At 39.1% G+C, this 19,864-nt stretch overlaps 1 protein-coding gene across 4 annotated transcripts in view; it reads left to right on the top strand.

Moving 5' to 3' along the window:
• Nucleotides 1–19,864, top strand: part of col16a1 (collagen, type XVI, alpha 1) — a 102,421-nt gene that overhangs the window by 40,137 nt on the left and 42,420 nt on the right. For 2 of the 4 annotated variants that reach the window (XM_083543198.1, XM_083543196.1), the window contains exons 8-22: nucleotides 1,306–1,380; nucleotides 10,925–10,957; nucleotides 12,169–12,204; nucleotides 12,542–12,598; nucleotides 13,032–13,067; nucleotides 13,182–13,226; nucleotides 13,324–13,362; nucleotides 13,437–13,499; nucleotides 14,099–14,143; nucleotides 14,256–14,351; nucleotides 15,228–15,263; nucleotides 15,411–15,455; nucleotides 15,708–15,743; nucleotides 17,681–17,803; nucleotides 18,850–18,885. In XM_083543198.1, coding sequence (XP_083399324.1) covers nucleotides 1,306–1,380; nucleotides 10,925–10,957; nucleotides 12,169–12,204; nucleotides 12,542–12,598; nucleotides 13,032–13,067; nucleotides 13,182–13,226; nucleotides 13,324–13,362; nucleotides 13,437–13,499; nucleotides 14,099–14,143; nucleotides 14,256–14,351; nucleotides 15,228–15,263; nucleotides 15,411–15,455; nucleotides 15,708–15,743; nucleotides 17,681–17,803; nucleotides 18,850–18,885 — 801 coding nt within the window. The remainder of the gene's footprint in view (nucleotides 1–1,305; nucleotides 1,381–10,924; nucleotides 10,958–12,168; nucleotides 12,205–12,541; nucleotides 12,599–13,031; nucleotides 13,068–13,181; nucleotides 13,227–13,323; nucleotides 13,363–13,436; nucleotides 13,500–14,098; nucleotides 14,144–14,255; nucleotides 14,352–15,227; nucleotides 15,264–15,410; nucleotides 15,456–15,707; nucleotides 15,744–17,680; nucleotides 17,804–18,849; nucleotides 18,886–19,864) is intronic. The other 2 variants (XM_083543199.1, XM_083543197.1) reach the window with 1 other exon arrangement.

Raw genomic sequence — 19,864 nt, 5'->3', positions numbered from 1 at the left:
AAGGCAATCTTTGTACCAGTGTACCACTCCACAAATCGTCCGGGAGAACCTTTCCAGTCAAACAGGGGTTCTGATTTGCTTTTCCAGCAATCCTACAATATTTTTCTTGGTCTTCCAGACCTTATCTTCACCTCCACTGTTCCTGTTAACTGCCATTTCTGAATTGTATTCCAAACTGAGGAAATCGGTACATGAAAACACTTTGCTATCTTCTTACAGCCTTCTCCTGCTTTGTGGCCATCAATCATTTTCATTTTTAAAGTGCCAGGCAACTGTTAAGAGGAACCCATGGCTTCTGATTGTTGGGACAAGGTTAGAGAAGTCTGGGTATTTATAAAGCTTTAAAAATTAGCATCACCTGGAACGATACCTTGGTCCCATTCTTTTGCAGGGTGCTGCTTTTCCAGTTTTTTCACTCTAATATTGTAGAAAACAAAAACGATACATTGATATTGCTTAAAATATTGCAATTGAGTGTTACATGTTTACCTTTATGCCTTTTGGAGATCATTTTATATTCCACTTGCTGTTCACAAAGACCAGGGGTGCACAAAATTCCGCACGCCACTGTAAATAATTTCTTCAGCACTTTCTCCTTAAGGAAACGCTTCACGCTCTTTAAAAAAAACCTTATTTTATAAAAGCACTACATTACGCCGAGCTTCCGCCAAGTCTCAGTGTTTGGGTTGTTACTATAGAAACAGTAATGGAAAATAACTAGCGTATTAGCGTGCATCTAACATTTTTGTTAAAAGAAAGCGAATCCGCATGTTTCTATTTTCAGAAATTCAGCACCACTGTGGTGTAACAAAAAAAATATATAACAATTCAACAGATTCATGGATCTCCATGCATTATTCGGGAAGGCAGGCAAGTTCATTGTAAGCGTGACGCTAAACTACTCCCAGTCAGACATTTTAATGAGGCTTTTTAATGAGCCCTAGATCTTCAGCGTGTGCCGTTCTGCTGGGGCATATGCTCAGGGCTCCCTGAGAGCAGAGTTTAAAATGGAAACAAGGGCAACAGATGCCCCTAAACAAACTTCAGGAGAAAAAAAAAAACTGTCAACAGTTTGCCTTGCCAAGTTTTATAAAGGGAAGAAAGCAGTGTCTGTGTCACATGGTAAGAGGGTTACAGACAGTTTCGAAATGTGTTTTGAACTATCATCAGAACCAGGTGGTGGGATTATTTAATTTTTTTTGAATAGGAGCTAACTAGTGAGACTTCTTGGCAAGTTTCCGAAATTTTAGAGTTGGATAGGGAAACAATCAGCAGCATCATTTGTTTCTTTTGTTTGCTTTCCAGTGCCCTCCAGATGCCCCAAAGAGTCGGCGAGCAGCGGAGAACCTGGTGGAGATTCTGCCCAACATTTTTAGCCAGGTAGGTGTGACTGAAGTAAAAAAAAAACACAGGAGCCATTAGAATTTCCTTTTTTTAGTTCAATCATCGTATCTTGATTCAGATGGTTTTCTTTTCTTATTTCTTTTCTCTATCTCTCTCTCTCTCTCTCTCTCTCTCTCTCTCTCTCTCTCTCTATCTCTCTTTTTCTCTCTCTCTCTCTCTCTCTCTCTCTCTCTCTCTCTCTCTCTCTCTCTCTCTCTATTATATAGGCGATTAATGCAGTTTCCATGTCTCTTTCACCATTTATTCATGACGCCCTTTCTTTACTCGATTACATAAAAAAAACTCCACCAAATTTTTTTTGTAATCACTGAACCCTTGTATGGCTCCAATCGAGCACCAAAAATCCGCCATGATGCACACATCCGGCGATCAAATCCGTCCGTGTGGAAACATAGCAATACTTCCGTTTGGTGTCCTGATTTACGCCATTCAAAACACCGTAATTACTTTAAAACATTTCCAAGAATATTTTGTCTCCATGCTCTATGTTGAGTTCAGTTTCACAAATAATAAATTTGCATAAATCACCATATAGAAGAATATTGAAGAGAATAGACTTTATTTGTCACATATACATTACAGCACAGTGAAATTCTTTCTCTGCATATCCCAGTTTGCTCTGAACCTGGGGTCAGTGCGCAGGGTCAGCCATGATACGGCGCCCCTAGAGCAAAGAGGGTTAAGGGCCTTGTTTATGGGCCCAAGAGTGGCAGGGTATATAAAGGGTATATATAAAAAACGTTGATGCAGTGTCACTAACAAAAAGAAATATTAAACCTTTTAAAATTGTCTTTAGTTCAAAATTAAATGAATCCAATGTTTCAATTTTGCAAACTCGGCATAAAAGAAACCTAGCATGCATTAGCCGGTGTGCAGATGTAAGTGCTATAGTGGGTCATCTGCAAAAAACGAGAGACAAACACCGAAAGCTATGCTGCAGTTAGCAATATTAACGCCGTCCTCCATGACGTGATCCATCACAGCCCTGAGCAGGGTAATGCGCTTACTGGATCCGAGTGAGGATTATTATCAGACTTACAGGAGCGCATTTCTGGCAGGTGAACGATTTGCTTTACCGGTGATGCGTAGCCCAGATTATAGTTCTCATATGCCTTTTGTTTTTTTTTCCCCAATTCCTTTTCTTTCTTTCTTTTTTCCCTGCAATTCTTTGGCCTTCTCATTCTCTTTATCACTCCCAGCCTTTGTCTATTTTGCATTCAGAGTGAATTGTTGCACTTTGCTCATCTCCCCTTCTGTTAATGACTTGAGTGTGTGCCCTGTTCCCAGCTGCAATCTATTTGTTCTCTGATGACATAGCTTGCACTGCAAATAAAGCTGCTCCTAACATGCCTTTTACCAACCAGAGGTTCAGCTCAGCAGTTATTAGCAGATGTAAACCCACTGAACTTAAGTTTCGAAAGTCTCGCGCTCTTTATCTCTGTCCATCTCGGTCTATCTCTCTGTTTTTTTTCTCCCTTTATTCCACCCTCCTTGAGACTTTTTAGTTTAGGTTTTTTTTTTTATTTCAAGGCCAATCCAAATAGACAAACTTTTTTCCTGTTTTTTATGTTGTTTCTTGCCGGAACCTATTCATCTGCCAACAAAGACGTTGGAAACGTGTACACGTCGCAACGTGTAACACTTATTACTCTACTTTGAATTCTCGAAGCATCAAAAACACACCACTGGAGGACGTCTCGCTTTTGGAATTGTATAACTTTTTCCTGAGGCTTTTTTTTTTTTTTTTTTGAGCTGCCGAAAAGGTGTGATAGATGTTTGTTCCCATGAGAAAGCGGTAATGGGTTTAATGTGCTGTTGTTGCCTAGGAAAATAAGCATGACCAAGCGCAGGCTGAAAATGAACTGGGCAGGAAAAATATAGAAAAAAAAAATCCCTGGCTACTGGGTAGAGGGAAATACCTTGTAAAGGGATAAGGGGAAAAAACAATCGAGTGGAACTCGGAATTAATTTCGTTGTATACGTGTTCCGAGTGCTAATTGAATTCGTCCTTATTAGTATCCATAAAAAATTCCAGAAGAGCAGTGCAGCTTTATCAAATGCTCGTTTTTCCGCTACTTTACTACCTAGCTGATACTGTTCTATACTGTTGTTTTGTTTGTTTATTCTAAATGCAACTAGATTATAAATATCACTGACCATTACTAGCTACATTTATTTGTTTAGTAAAGATTTTAGGATCTTTGTCTGATTCATCCTGACTTCCTACTTCTGAATGGAGTTCTCTTCAGTTGGAGACCACTCTGTGCAGCTTAGGAAGCTTCTACAAGAACATCCTATAAAGTTACTGTCAAGAACTATGTATGGATTTGGATTGTATTTAATACCAACTGTCTGTTACGATGGCTCAGCGCCACAGCTTGCATGAACGGTTCTGCATTTAAGCGTACATTACTGAACAGTGTCCCTCAACAATGATGGAACTGTGATGAATAAATGCTCGCCACCAAGACCATTAGGTGTCTTCCTCATGCCATCTCAGGAAATTTTTCTTTGCCATAGTTGCCACTGACTTGCTCAATAGGGATAAACTTATAAAGTACAAATTTATAGGCACAAAATTTACACATTAATATGTTCCATAGCCTCGTCATCTCTATAAAGCTGTTTTAGGACAATGTCCATTGTTAAAAGGGTTCTACAAATAAAACTGAATTTAATTGTATTGAATCGAATTGACTTAAATTGAATTAATGTAAATAATAAAACCTTAAGTGGACATTAAGTAAAACATTAAGTGCTGTCTGAGACCAAATTGACCATAATTTTTTTTATATAATTAATAATTTAAAACTTAAAAAAAGACAACAAATATTATAACTATTATTATTATTACTATACTCTTTCAGCTTCTTCCATTTCCCCATGTCCTCTACATCTGCCTCTTTTAAACCAACTACCTGCATGTTTTCCCTCACCACATCCATAAATCTCCTTCTTGGTCTTCCTCTTTTCCTCCTTCCTGGTGGCTCCATCATCAGCATTCTCCTACCGATAAACCTCATGTCCCTCTTCTACACATGTCCAAACCATCTCAATCTGGCCTCCTTCACTTTGTTCCCAAAAACGTCTTACATGCACGGTCCCTCTAATAAGCTGATTTCTAATCCTGTCCATCGTCGTCACACCCAATAAAAAATCTCAACATCCTAAAGAACAAAAATTCTATCATTATATTTCTTTCTCTAGTACTAGCAAACTATTTATTATTCATTGACTCTATGCTTCTGTGGCTAATTAATGTAAGTTTATAACACAAGGTCTGTTTTAATTAGTCTATTTTTCCCCCAAATGTTTTGTGAACTATTTGGTCCTCCTCCTGAAGATTTTGAACAAAGTGCAGTAGCGAAAAACAGAGCAATTTGATTATTAGCCGGAGGTTACTCATGGTATAAGCGTATGCTTTTTGTGTGCATATGGCAGCAACCAGTGTGGGTCATCTAATAAGGATGTGTGTTCCTGAGAGATTTATCTTTCCCACTTTTTACATTTTAACTGTCTCCTGCCTTTAACTGCTCTTTTACATCTGCTATTTGTTGTTTTTCTCTGTCACTAACACACACACACACACACACACACACACACACACACACACACACACACACACACACACACACACACACACACGTGTGCCATAATCATTTCCAGAGCACTAATTCGCTCCCAAACACAAGTATTTACATGGGGTTTGTTCTCCTCTGCAACAAAAACTGGTCTAAATATGATCTGGAAAGAGGTACATCGTTGTTCCTGCCCCTTTAAAGGTCTTGAATAAAAGGGGAGAAACATGAAGTGAATTTATGATGGATGGAACGGACATGCATGAGACCCAGAAATGCCTTTACTTTCCATTTACTTTCACTTTATATTAATTATAAAAAATTAAGAAACAATTGGGGAAAATGTAAACAATCGCCAACTAGGATTGATGAAATGCAACCAGTACTGAGGTGTATAGCGAAGGTGGACTCCATGACAGAGCAGTATCTAAGAAAGAAAAGAACAACTTTCTTGCCATCGCCTTTAACCTAGTGTGTCTATATAGAGTAACACTATGGGAGGTAATGTAGAGGCACGCCCCAAGCTACCTGTCCACACAGCAGGTTTAGGACCAGCGGGGTAATGGCAGTGGTGTATGGTGCTGAGGCAGACTCTATAAACAGGTGGTTAAGGCTCTGAGTTAATGATTAGAAGGTCAGAGGTTCAAGCTCCAATTTTGCCACTTTTGGGTTTTGGAGTAAGGTCCTTGACCCTCTGTGCTCCAGGTTTGGTGTATCATAGTTGACCTTGTGTTCTGACTTGAACTTCCTAATAACCTCTGGTTGTGCAAAGAAAGAATTGCTGTAAAGTACTTGTGAAAAAAAAGCCCCTTAAAAGAGAATTCAGTAACTAGCAAAAATTGTAGGGCTCACAACGATAATGACAAAACACTTCACCATTTTGGTTGTTGTTGCATTGCTGGAAGCCACGCCTTTCTTGCGATGTTAGGATTGGTGCAACAATTTTTCCTGAACCAAACAATGAATAAAAACAGCACCTGTAATCAGCAAACAGAAGGTAGGATGTAAAGAGGGAGAGAGAAAGGTCACTGCAAAGCTTTTATTGCTTGTACTTTACAGTATATGTTGCCCTATTTACCCTCCTATAGTATAATTCTTAGCATGAGCAGGATTCAACAGGATAATGTTGTTGAAATTGGTTTTGCAAGAACCTTACTAGTTAATTTCTGCTTATTTAGGAAAACTAGCATCGACAAAGCTTGTGCTGGTTTTTCAGCTTGTGCACAGTGTCCTCAGAATGCATTAAAATCCTGCCGCAGAAAAGCTTTTTATTTTCCTTCTGTTACCCAGCAAGCATCGGTTGAACAAAAGTGTACAGTTCTGTTGCTGAGCGTATCTGGTGTGACTTCAAATATCTCAGATCCGCTTGTTTTGTTCCGTCTTGATTTTGCTTTCTGGGATCTGGGCTAACATTCATTTGTGCTAACATTAGCATGGCGGTCTATTGCCAATATGTTCCAAACACGTAATGAAATACGAATTTAGACCCAAATGTACTGACCTGGTGAGCATCCGCGATCAATGGAGTCCTAGAACATCTCTAAGACCTGACGTAGAGGCCAACACACAAGGGAACACACAGGTTCTAGGATTGTTGCTGGTCCCAGAGATGGTCCCAGAGTTACTTACGATCTATAGCGCTGATCAATAGATCAATGCTGATACAACAAAATAGCTTCCACATATACAAATGTTGTATATTTTATTCAGTACAGCAGTGGTGGACAGTAATAAGGAAAATGTAATTCGTTGTTGCTTACAAGTTGCATTTTTGTGTATCTGTACTTTACTGAAGTATTTCTATTCGGGGAGACTTTAACTTCACTACATTTCAAAGTTAAATATCTTTTTACTCGACCACATTTTGCGGAATCGGTCGTTAATTTTTATTTACAAGCAGATATAAATGTAACTGCTCGAACACGCAGCAAGCCGCCAATCAAAGCTCTGCTTTGAATTTGTTCTGATTCCCGCTTGATGGTATCTACTTAGCATGACGATCAGTTTTAGCATGCAACCAGACCATTTAGAGAGGAATAAATGATGGAAGAAAATCCTGACTCGAACTCGCAACCAGCTGCCTGATATTGTGTAGGTCCTCCTTTGTGCCACCAAAACATATCTGACACCAATCTATCATCAGATTATTTGAGTCCTGCTAGTTGTGAGATGGGCCCTTGATGGATCAAACTTCTTGTCCAAGTCTAACATCTTCAGATCTGGGGAAGTCGAAGGCTGAGGCAACACCTTGACAACTTTTTGTCAGTGTTCCTCAGTCTATTTTGTGTGGAAATGCAGTGGGCTTTATCCTGCAACCTCTAGGCCACTACCATTAGGGAATACTGTTGCCATAAAGGGGTGTAACTTGGTCTTCACCAAGGTTCAAGCCTTGATCAGGGGGTGTGTGTCAATGTCAAATCCGCATTAATGCCAGGAATCCAAAGTTTCCCAGCGGAACATCACACCGTCTCCTCTTCCATGATTCCAGACCAGTTTCTTCTAGCTGGGTTCTAAAGATGTCACATATCAGAGCCAGCATTCATTTTTTAGACCTTGGGCGGTCATCACTTTTGATGAGTTCACTGGTTGTTGGTTCTTCGACCACTTTTGGCCTCAGGTTTTGAAGATGCTCTCACCTGTGCTTTTAATATCCTCTTTTAAACACCTTTGCGCTTACTGGCTTTTTATAATGGGATTCAAAAATAGTCCTGGAGGGGGATCTAGCAAAGTTTTGTTATTTTTATTCTTGTTTAAAGACCAATGATTGAACTTTCTTGGGCAACTAGAAAAAAAAAACTTTGCAAGACTGTAGGACATGAACTGCTGAGCCCTGAATTTAAGAGAATGCCTAAACAAAATAAAAGGAGGAAGCTGTTTTATGGTGGCGTACACTTTGTTTGTGTGCATGTTTGTGCTTGTTTTAGCTTCTCTCTTGTGTGTGTGTGTGTGTGTGTGTGTGTGTGTGTGTGTGTGTGTGTGTGCAATCCTTTTTTTTTCAGTCATCGCTGTTGGATATTAGTGTTAATTCGACTCCTGCTGCAAGTGACTTTTATACGCCGGCAATTTATAAAAAGGAATGGATTTGGCGCGCATGGATTTGTCGGCTGCCTCTGCACTGCATGCGTGCGCACACATGCTCGCTGTTGCTCCTTACCCGAGAGCAATAATGTGGCATTGCACATGGAGTCTGTGTACACACATACACACCACACACACACATACACACCACACACACACAAAGTATGCGTGTCTGTGGCTAATGAGATGCAGGCGGCGGCTTGGTGACTGATGTATTCCCAGCATCATCGCATTAATCGCCTCGTGCGCTGCCACGCCGGCACGGCTCGAGCGAGATCATCGCGGCCGACTCCAACAAAGCGCCATGCATTATTAATGCCCGCATTCCATGCTTGCGTGTTCACAACACGTCACCGTTATGCTTTTCGGTCTTGTGCATGCCCGGAGCTGTGCGGACTGTTTACCTTCTGCTGCAGAATGTGCTTGTGTGTGTGTGTGTGTGTGTGTGTGTGTGTGTGTGTGTGTGTGTGTGTGTGTGTGTGTGTGTGTGTGTTAGTGTGATGCTTCACTTGGATCTTAATATGTTGCTTGGTCCTGCAGGCAGAACTGGAGATTAGGTGCTCGGCTCCATTTGTCATTGTGTTTGCATGACTTTTAACACATCATATAAAGGGAAATCAAAATCTCTGCACACAGTTTTAAGAACATTTTCAACCAATCTTCCTATCCAGAGCATATCGGCTTATCTAGCAAATCCCTAGCACATACTTCTGCCACAATATTGGGCAAAATGTAAGATTTTTTTAATAAACGGGTAAATCAGTGGTATATATATATATATATATATATATATATATATATATATATATATATATATATATACCACTGATTTACCCGTTTATTAAAAAAATCTTACATTTTGCCCAATATTGTGGCAGAAGTGTGTATATATATATATATATATATATATATATATATATATATATATATATATATATATATATACAGTGTGTATGTATATATATATATATATATATATATATATATATATATATATACATATATATATACACACATATATATATATATATATATATATATATATATATATATATATATATATATATATATATATATATATATATATATATGTGTGTATATATATGTATATATATATATATATATATATATATATATATGTATATATGTATATATTTTGTATGAATACCTGTCCAGGGTGTTAGTAAAGTTATGTACTGATGTAGGTGAGGTGAAGAAGCCTGGGTTGCCTTCCAATTCATCATTCATCCCAAATAGAGTTGAGGTCGAAAGCTCTATAGCAGGCCGCTCTAGATCTTCCACTCCAACCAATGGAAAAGCATATCTTCAAGGAGCTAGCTTTATGCGCAGGGGCATTGTCGTGCTGGAACAGGTTGGGGTCTCCGAGTTCAAGTGAAAAAATGCAGCCAGTGTTAACACTTGTGATGGGTCAGTCACGAACACTTCGTCCATTTTAATCACACACTCCAGTGCTCATGGTATTTCTCTCTCTCTGGTGTATTGTTTTTTATTATTTTATAATCGCACTCTCGATATCACCCAAATGAAGATGAGGTTCCCCTTTTAAATCTTGTTTCTCTCAAGGTTTATTGCTTATACCATCTAAGGGAGTTTTTCCTTGCCACAGTCGCCCCCAGCTTGGGAATAAATACACATAATTCACTTATGTAAAACATTTTTGTTCTATAATTCTTGAAATTCTATAAAGCTGCTTTGAGACAATGTCCAGTGCAAAAAGCTATAGAAATAAATTTGAAACTTGAGACTCAGATGAACGAGTCGTCTCAAAGAGTGATTTGTTTAGTTTCTACTACATGAGCAAATCATTGCAAAATCTCTGTAGGTTGTGTACAGGAAACGGAATAAAGAAGTTTACCTCTCGACTCTTCTAGTCCAAGTCGTTTGTTCTTTTGTCGTGACTTCAATAGAAAGTGATTCAAGAATAAAAGGAATGAAATGAACTAAATGACTCGAAAAAGATTAATTTACTCATTCAGTCACTGAATCGAATCTTCTTCCCGTCACTTTAAACCAAAGAGGATTTAGGGTTAGGGTTACTGTAGCTAGCTAGATAGCTAGTTAGGGAAGCTAGCTTTTAACACATTCTAGTTTCTTTTGCAGCTCAGCCTTTTGCTCCTACTTTAAAAAAATGGACATTAATTTCCTTATCTTTTCTGAGCTGATGATAAATCTGTATAAATGTACTTTAAATGCAAGTGTTGCTGATTTAATTCAAATGACGAGTGCAACATTTATGGCATTATTTAAGATCTTCCCCTCCAAACCATGTAAAGAATATCTTCATGGAGCTGGCTTTACATGCTTGAACAGGTTGGGTTTGGGTCTCCTAGTTCAATAAAGGTGAATGTTTTAACATTGTTTGCTTGAACTATCGGCTATTGGCAAAAAATCATACCGGTAGTTTTTCCGGGTTGCGTTATACAGTACCAGAGCGGCTACTAGAGGTGAATCACTGGCACTACGTGCTGTTTATTTAGTGTATCTGTTTTTATTTATTTGGAGACTTAATATTGATAGAATTTTTTTATCATATATAGTGTTATGCTTGTTTTTTTAATTTAGTATCCATTTTTTATCCATCGGTTGATTGATCGGTTATCGGCAAGTACGATCCAACCTAGTTATCAGTATCGATAAAATCCAGTCGAACCCAAATTTTTTTATGTTACAAAGACATTCTATACAATGTACCTCCATCTTTGTGGGAACTGTTTGAGGAAGAACAACATATGAGTGGAAAAGTCAGGTGTGCCAAAGATTACTTGTTATATACAAATTTATATATGATTGACATTTTTTTTTTAAAGAATTCTAAAAAACTTTCATCTCTCATTTTTTTGCAGCCAATCCATGGATCCAAAGACTTAGCGGAAAAAGTAAGTCTCGCAACCCGAACCACTAGAAACACTATTTAATCCTATCTTTAGCAAAGAATCTGCCACATGTGCTCCATTTGCTCGAGTTGGAGTCTGGAAGCTCATCCTTACACACCGCCAGACCTTTTGGCCTCCTCTGTAATTCAGAATAAACGGTAAGCCGAATACGAAGGCGGCGCAGCGGAGATCGAAATTTGAACACCATCCGAGATTGAAAATTGAGATAATACGCTGACAGCGGAATGATTTGTATGTTATTATGCAGCAGCGATCTTCAGGGGCTCGCTGGTTTCCTGCCTGTTTTTGTCGCTCGTGTGCAATAACCGAGTAGTGCTTCAAATTAGCATGCTAAACATCTCCTGTCAGTCTATTTCGCACTTCAGTTGCGTCAACTCGCAATCACTTATGGCTCAGCGAGGGAAAGCGTTTTTAAAAGATTTTTTTTTACCTGGTTTCAGATGAATTAAACATAAAAAGCGAACAGGTCCTAATGAATTCTAACAGCTCCATGAAACTTTAAATAATGGCGTCTTTTTCTTTTTGTCCGTGATGCCACTGAAGAGTTAAATCTCGACGATGATATATTTTATGTTTCCGCTCCCCCCTTTCCCCCCATGATTGGAAAGGATGAGTAAGTGCACTCTTCGTGCCAGGAGGGCGAAGACAAGGCCAGTTTTATCCTGCTTTCACGTCTCTCCTTGCTTTTTTGAGCTCGCTTCAGTCAGTATACATTAACAGCCCGGTCTCGAATCAGGCGCGACGGGTGGTAGATTTTGTTTTAATTACGGCCTCTTGCTGTAAGTGTCGGCTATTTATGACTTGCTTTAGTTCACATCCCCCCAACACCTCCTGGCCGTGTTGCTCTCCAGCTGGCGTGTGCCAGCGCTGCCATAGGGATCCTGCTGTTCTTACTGATCTTTATCTCCCGCGAGAAAGATAGGCCGCCCTAAAGAGATGCACTAGTGGCGCCCCCTCCCCACGTCCACCACCACCAACACCTCCCCTCTCTATCTACCCTATATCAACCCCACCCCAACCCCACCTCCCCTCCTCCTTATGTGCGTTGGGTTTTTTTGTTTGTTTTTTTGGCGTGTCCTTCGTTTTTAAACTGTGCTTTACTGCCATCCTCAGTCTGACGTGTGAAATTCCTGTGACATGATTTGGCATTTTTTTCTTTTTTTTCTTTTTTTTTTTTTTACTTTCTCTCCTAGTGTGCAGGCTGTGTGTTGATCACTGAGGATCAAAATGTGGGTACCACATATCGAGCATGTGTCTCGCACCATATGCATGCGTATGCATACCTTGGATATTCCACATCTCCGATAGTTTTTTATATTCTGTCCGATGTAAGATGTTTAGGAGTAAGAAAAATGATGAAAGAGGGTTGAGATGTGAAAAAAAAAAAAAAAAAACGGCGTCACCCTGCATGATGCATTTTCACACGGCTTGTATGAGCACGCCTTATAAATACAGTGTATATATTTATATTCATACATAGATACAGTATATGCATAAAACGTACACAAGGCCACACTGGGGTGTTTTGTACGGTTGTGTTAGAACAGGTTCTCTGCTGTGTTGCAGCTCGTCCAGGAAGGGGACGAGGGTCAACGTGGCCTGAAAGGAGAAAAAGGAGAGCGGGTAAGAATTAGCTGTTTGTTCACTATCAACGGCTTGCATTTGGCAACGCGCAAAAAAAAGCACAGCTGTCATTCACGGCCCGGACCTGCCGAGATTAGACGAGCGAGTCAGCGGAGTCAGCGAGTGCACGCGGAGCTTCATTTGTTTTGCCATCATTAAGCTCTGGCTCATTAGAGACTGCGCCTCTTTTTTTCTTTGCCAAAGCGTCTCTTGAATAGACTGACTTTTCCGGGCTTTCATTATTTTTGGCATTGTCTACTGATACAATAATAGCAAAACCCATCTCCTTAATGCGAGGCTATGAGAGGATCATGAGAGGATATTAAACTGTGCTCCTCTCGGTTCCAATCATTAGAATACCTTTTAAGAGGATTATATAATATTATATTATAGCGCCATGCACGATTCCGATCTAAAAAGAATGCTTTTGCAGGGTCTGGACTGCACCGGAGGAGGAGTTCCCGGACGAGTGAGTTCCTCACCTTTGCCCACAGCTTTCGTTTCAATTTCACTATAGATTGTTATCGAATAAAGTATGCTGTGACTGATGAGATGTTTGTGCTCGTCTTTTTTTTTTTCGCAGTGTCCAGAAGGAACGAAAGGGGAAAAAGGAGAGAAAGGAGAATCGGTGAGTTCAGGCGAGATCGATGGATTGTTCTAGAGGTTTTGTTTGAAGCCTGGGGATATATCTTGATCTTTCGTATCCTTATTCTCTTATGTTCAAGGGTCTGTCTGGAAATTGGGAAGCGGCTGTAGGAATTAAGGTGAAAAATAAAACAAAAAATTTTTGGGGGGCTTTTCTTTCACTCACTCATTCATTTATCTTGCACTTCCTTAGGGAAACAAAGGCGAGAAGGGTGAAATCGGATCCCCAGGTGTGACTGGAAATCCAGGCAAAGATGTAGGTCCAGAATCCACAAGAATACACCTTCATTTCAAATGTCCATCAAGTGTAATTGTCCCCCATGGACCTTGCTACCATTAAAGCCTGCAGTATGTACCCAAGCGATTCCTCGACGGCCTTCAAAATTTATACGTTCGCAGTACATTTATAGTACGCCGCTTATTTTTAAAGCGAATTATGCCGCCGTTGAGCTGTCCTCTGCCGCGCGTTCCTTCTTCACCCGAGATCTCTTTAGAACTTAAATCTCCTTAATGCCTCATAGATTACCTTAGACCAACAAAGGCCCGTAAATCAATTCTATTTCATTGATTCTTTTAAATGGAGAGTCGGAGCGCATTAAGCAAGATTTAAACACCCTAATCTTTTTTTTTTTTCCCGGTATACGAGTTACTCTAACACACTCCCTCTGCTTAGCGCGTGTTTACAGTTTTAATTTGTTTTCATTCAGGAATGGTTTATCTGGATAAACCAACCTTCACTGATGACCCTGATTGTTTTAGATTGAGAAGAATCGCTTTAGCAGCGTATTAGCGGTGTATGTCATTGCTGTCTTCATGCGAACCGGCGGCGTAACCTCGTTCTCTGCCTTGTTCTAGGGCCGCACTGGATCTATTTGCGTTATGGGTCCTAAAGGCCAGAAGGTAAACCTTGACAAATCCTTCGGAATCGATTTGAACATGTAGCGACTGGTTTTACATTTTGTGTTTTACAATTCAGCCTATAAATGCTTTTTTTTTTTTTTTTTTTTAAAAGGGAAACACAGGGCCTGTTGGTCCAGAGGGGCTTGCAGGAGAACCAGGCCTACCAGGACCCCCCGGACCTCCAGGCATTGGCAAACCAGGAAAATCTGTAAGTACTTAGCTAGCATTAATATGTACTCAGATTTGAGGAACTCCACCCAAGAGCTTTAGTTTAACATTCGACAAGATGCTGGAAATATCATGTTCACCTGGTCAAATAGCTATTCATGATGTGAACCTACTGTTCTACCACACCCTCGAAAGAGCACCATTGGATTAGCTGTCATGTGTCTAGAAATGCCTTTACTGAACTTTAATTTGTTAATGGAACCAGCTAAAGATGACTTTGTAACATTCAAGTGGTTCATAATCTAGTAGCTGGTAAGAGCCGGAAGGGGTTGCATGTGTTCAGGAACCCTGATAATGCTGAGAGATCCAAAAAAAAACATACACAGCACTACACTACCACCACCAGCCTGGATTGTTCTATTAGTACTATTGTTATATTGTCTTTTTACTCATGCTATTGAAGTCCATTTTTGATGTTCAAATGTCCCAAAAGTTGGTGCCCAGTATAGCCTTAGATTCTTGTGGTGACCAATAAGTTTAGAACCTGATCTGGTTTTTTGGTTAGCCGATTTTAAGATGCTTTTCTGTTCACTCCCGTTGGCAACAAGTAGTTATATTAGTTACTTGAGCCTTCCTGTCAGCTCGAAGTACAACATTATTCTGAAACAATAACAACTTAAATCTGATTTGGACTACATTCTGCTTCACCGTCGCATGTCATTTCCTCAGAATTAGCATTAATCTCGCGATCCTTTCTTTCATATACGACGCGTTCATTTCCATGAGCGATTAAGGTAAAAGAGCCCTTTGTGTATAATGATTTATGACACTTAAACGCATTTTTCTTTATTATAGCAATCCAGGCTGATGAACCGTTTGTCATCCTTTTCTTTATATATTTTCTTTTCTCCCTCAGGGAAGCCCAGGCTTGCCAGGATTAAACGGAGACAAAGTGAGTGCAACCGCATTCGACTGATTATTGTTACGAATTTGTTAAGAAAGTACAATTGTTTCTCTTCAGCTCCCTCTCCTCATTACTCTATCATGAGGCGTTTCAAAAAAAAAAAACGTGCCTGATCAAAGTAATTCACTGTTCCAGGGGGATTCTGGGATACCTGGGAAGGACGGGATGACAGGCGATCCTGTAAGTGTGATGATCCTTTCATGTAAAGGCGCTTCTTCTTCTTTTTTTTTTTTTTTTTTACATTTCAAACTCGTTATTATTCAGACGGGACCGAACGAAAGAGTGCGCCGTCTGCGCAGCACCATCATCAATGCCACATCAATGCTTGCCATTATCTCGCTAATTATAATCTGCAAGTACATTTAAAGTGGAAGCGGAAAAGCTGATGAACTCCCACGCTTTACTTTGACGATGTGCTTTGCGTGATTTCAGGGTCCGAGAGGTCCAGCTGGCTCCAAAGGTGAAAAGGTGAGTAGACACAAAACGAGGAGACATTTTTTTTCATTATTAATATTATCATGTGTATATTTAAATATAATTATTTTTTTCATTTTTTTATAAAAAATAATATATTATAATAATTTTATGATATATATATATATATATATATATATATATATAAAATAATAATTTTTTTATTATTATTAATTAATTAATTTATTTATAATAAAAAAATCATAATAATAATAATTATATATATATATATATATATATATATATATATATATATATATATATATATATATATATATATATATAGTTATTATTATTTATTTATTTATTTATACGGATAAGCGGGAGAAGATGTAATGTAATGTAATGTAATTTATTTATTTATTTTAAAACGTCACACTGTTAAATTTGACCATCTTCAAGATGCACACACTATAAAAGGCAAAAGTATTTGGACACCTGACTTTTCCAACCATATATAGTTCTTCCCCGAACTGTTACCATACAATTGTATTAGATGCCTTCGGAAAGGGGGTAGCGTTAAAATGTACCCTCTGGCAACTCCACGAACTGATGCTGTACATGGACTAGAAGATCTTGAGAGGCCATCTATATAGATGAGATCTCCACCCTATTAAACACCTTCTGAGATGAACTGGAAGGCTGAATGCACCCCAGGCCTCCTCACCTTCACCTACATAAGTACCTGAATTTAGTAACCGGCTGAATGAGCACAAATCTCCTCAAATCTAGTGGAGCGTTTTTCCCAGGAGATTGAAGGTTATTATAACAGAAAATTGGGACTAGCTACGGTATGGGATGTTCAGAAGATGAATCTTCGGGTCAGGTGTCTATAAACGTTTCTCCATAGAGTGTATCTTTACCTGAAAAGCATTTCTGAATAAAAAAAAAAAACAAGCTTCATGATTCAAAATGATGTACATTCTCACCTTTCCCTCACGTCACTTAATCAACCTGCGCCAGTGTCTGACTCCTGGACCAGACCGTCTACACGGATTAGCATTTCCCGCTGTTGTTGTTTGCATTTTAAACTGTAATAAAATCATATTTATATAATAATCATTATGATTTTTTCCTATAACGTTCATGCAAATGCTGATCCTGGAAATGATGGTTGATCCAGATTCCTTTATTTAAATCTTCGCCCTGAATAAAGAAGCATTCGGTGATTGATTGTGTTTTAATAACGTCTAATCTACTAAACTAACTGCAGGAGACGGAGCTGCCTCGTAGCATCTGGGCGCAAGATGATGTCTTTCTGATGTGAAATGCAAGGACGTGTTAAAGCTGCCATGGCGTCTCATGACGTTTATTGTATATCTGTATATTAAGATTTGTTTATCCACATTGCTAGATGCATTTCTGGTTAGACGACTTCATTTTCATTGGTCTAATCTAATCTAATCTAATTGCTCTTCAAAGTAGGAAAAAAAGGAATAGAAATGCTTTTTAAAAACAAGGGTGTATGTTTGGTTCTGCTTCAGTTATAGTCAAGTTTGATGGACGCTCGGAGTGACGTCTCATCACCACTGGAACATGAGTTTAAAAATATATTAGTTCATGTGAAAATGTGTCGCGCGACTGCAAAGTGTTTGGCGGTGATAGAAGCGCTGTAGAGCAGAAGCAGCAGAAACATGGCCTGGCTCTCATTAAAATTCCGAACTTCAGGAAAATTCAGACTATTTACAGTAGAAAAGGAAAAAAACGTTTAAAAAAATCACATGCAAGCAACATCTGGCTTTGATTCTGATATCTGCACTGTTCTCAGTCTCCATGTCCCCTGTTTGCTTCCCCTCTGTCTGACCCCAAGCTTTTTCCAAGTAAAAAAAATCAAACATAGACAAAATCTGTGTCAAAAACTCCGATGGTTCTATGCTTTTTTTTTTTTTTTGTATATTTACTGAATTTAATTTATTGGCAATTTAATCAAGGGTGAAGCCTGCGAAGTTTGTCCGGTGCTGCCGAAGGATTTACGCGGAGCCACGATCGTTCAAGGGAAGCCAGGTCCTAAAGGAGAACCCGGAGAACCAGGCAAAGGAGAACCAGGTTTAAATGTAAGTTTTTCCCCTAAAAAATAAAAAAAATTATATTTTGAAATGTACAGAATGTCTATTTTAAATCTCTCCATCAAAGTCCTATGGATTCACACCGACATGATAAAACCTGTTACACCGACACGCCATTGAAGTGTGAATTAAAGTCAATCCTACGGTCTCATGAGCACTCGGTTAATTTTATTAAAATATTTTTCAAAAAAAGGCCATAAACTCATGGTCTGGATTCCAGGACTTTTTTGTGCTGCAGAAAGTCAATACATTATCTTGCCTCGGCATGCTTCTCTTTCACATCCCTTTTTTTTTTTTTTTTTTTAGCTAGGTTACCTTGTGCTAGGCAATCCTCACCTTTTTTTTTTCCCTCTCTCTCTCTCTCTCTCTCTCTCTCTCTCTCTCTCTCTCTTTCTCTCTCATGCTTTTACTTTTTGAAACCAATGGAACGATGCTTCAAGCCTGCTGGGTTTATATCCAATGAGTAACGATGCTCTTATTCCGTTCGCCACCAACCAAGCCACATAATCATATTCTATCTCACATAATTATAGCCACTGGGAGCGGTTTTATAACTCATCTGTTGAGGCCTGGTGATTTTTCACTAAACAAAACCCCCATTCCATTGTCAACAGCAGCAGGGTTTTTTTTTGTTTGGGGTTTTTTTCACCTTACTTTTCATTGCGCTCGAGGGGGCAGAGATGAAATCTTCACAGCGCAATGTGTGCTTTTCTTTTTTTTTCTTTTACCTGTTTGGTCTTGCTGTCTGTTCCACTGTGTGAGGAGGATACGATCTGCCAAATAAGAGTCCGCGCGGTTATACGACTATAGTGTGCGCTTCGCTGTAACAATTTACAATAAGGTCGGAGTCGATTCCTCAGACGTGGGAGAAAGTGAGAGCAAAAAAAGGGCAAGATTGAGAGATTAATGGAGAGACGTATGAAATGTATGCGAGAATGAATACGTATGTCAAGTAGGTAAAGTGTTACAGCATCTTTGAGTATGAAATCGTCATGGAACGTCATGTTTCTTGTTTTTTTTTTTTTTACCTCTAGGGTGAGTCAGGGAAAGATGGAAAAGCGGGAGAAAAGGTTTGTACGGTTTCTTGTTCCTATTGTCACTTATTAAAGGAAAGGTTCGTAAAGTCGTTTTTAACTTGTCACAGGGAAATTCATTTGTTAGAACTTGTAGTCTGACAGGATACAGCACCCCTGGAGCAGAGAGGGTTCGGGGCCTTGCACAAGGGCCCAATAGTGGGAGATTGGCGATACTAAGTCTTAACCACTGACCCACTACTTTCCTTTAACTTACATGTTAAAAGGTGGAACTGTGGAGTAGTTCTGGGTCAAGTGGTGGGACAAATTAACAAGTCTATTAGTGGGCGGAGCTTATTTTTGTCCCAGGACATTTGTAGAGTATTAAAATGGTTATATGTCTAGACATCTAGACAGTGATGATTGTCGACACTTTTTTTCATAATGACATGCATATTCATGCGCATATCTAATCAGCCAATCAAAGCGCAGCAGCATAGCACATAAAAAAAGGCAAACAAAAATTTGACTTTAACCATCATCTTGAGGAAAAAATGTTATCTCTATGACATGGTAGTGATGGATAGGCTGCCTCGAGTATTTTAGAACCTGCTGATGTTCTTGGAGAAGTCTCTAGAATTTACACAGCATTGTGGGAAAAACCAAAAAAAAACAAAACACCCTGAGAGATCTGTGGGCTAAAACACTTTGCTGATGATAGATCTGAGGAGAAATATAAAAACGAGGAAGGAAGAATACACAATACAACTTGCTTGTTTTTTGTTTTCCGCACCATGCTGAGTCAGCTGTACAGGTTTTCTTTGTGAAGATCAGCGGTTACTGAAACACTCAAACACCCATGAAATCGATTTTTCTTCAGGAATTTTTCCAGCCATTTTTCTTTCTTGAACTAGAAGACCGTAATCTGTTCCAGCATGACAATGTCCTTGTAAATAAAGCCATATTTATGAAAGGGTATGGGTTGGAATGGAAGATCTTGATTGGCCTGCTATAGTGCTCCTTAATCCTATTGGGA

The sequence above is a fragment of the Silurus aristotelis genome (assembly GCF_946808225.1).
Source record: "Silurus aristotelis genome assembly, chromosome: 6".
NCBI lineage: Eukaryota > Metazoa > Chordata > Actinopteri > Siluriformes > Siluridae > Silurus > Silurus aristotelis.
Note: the sequence above shows the minus strand (reverse complement) of the source record. Positions and strands in the feature narration are given on the sequence as shown.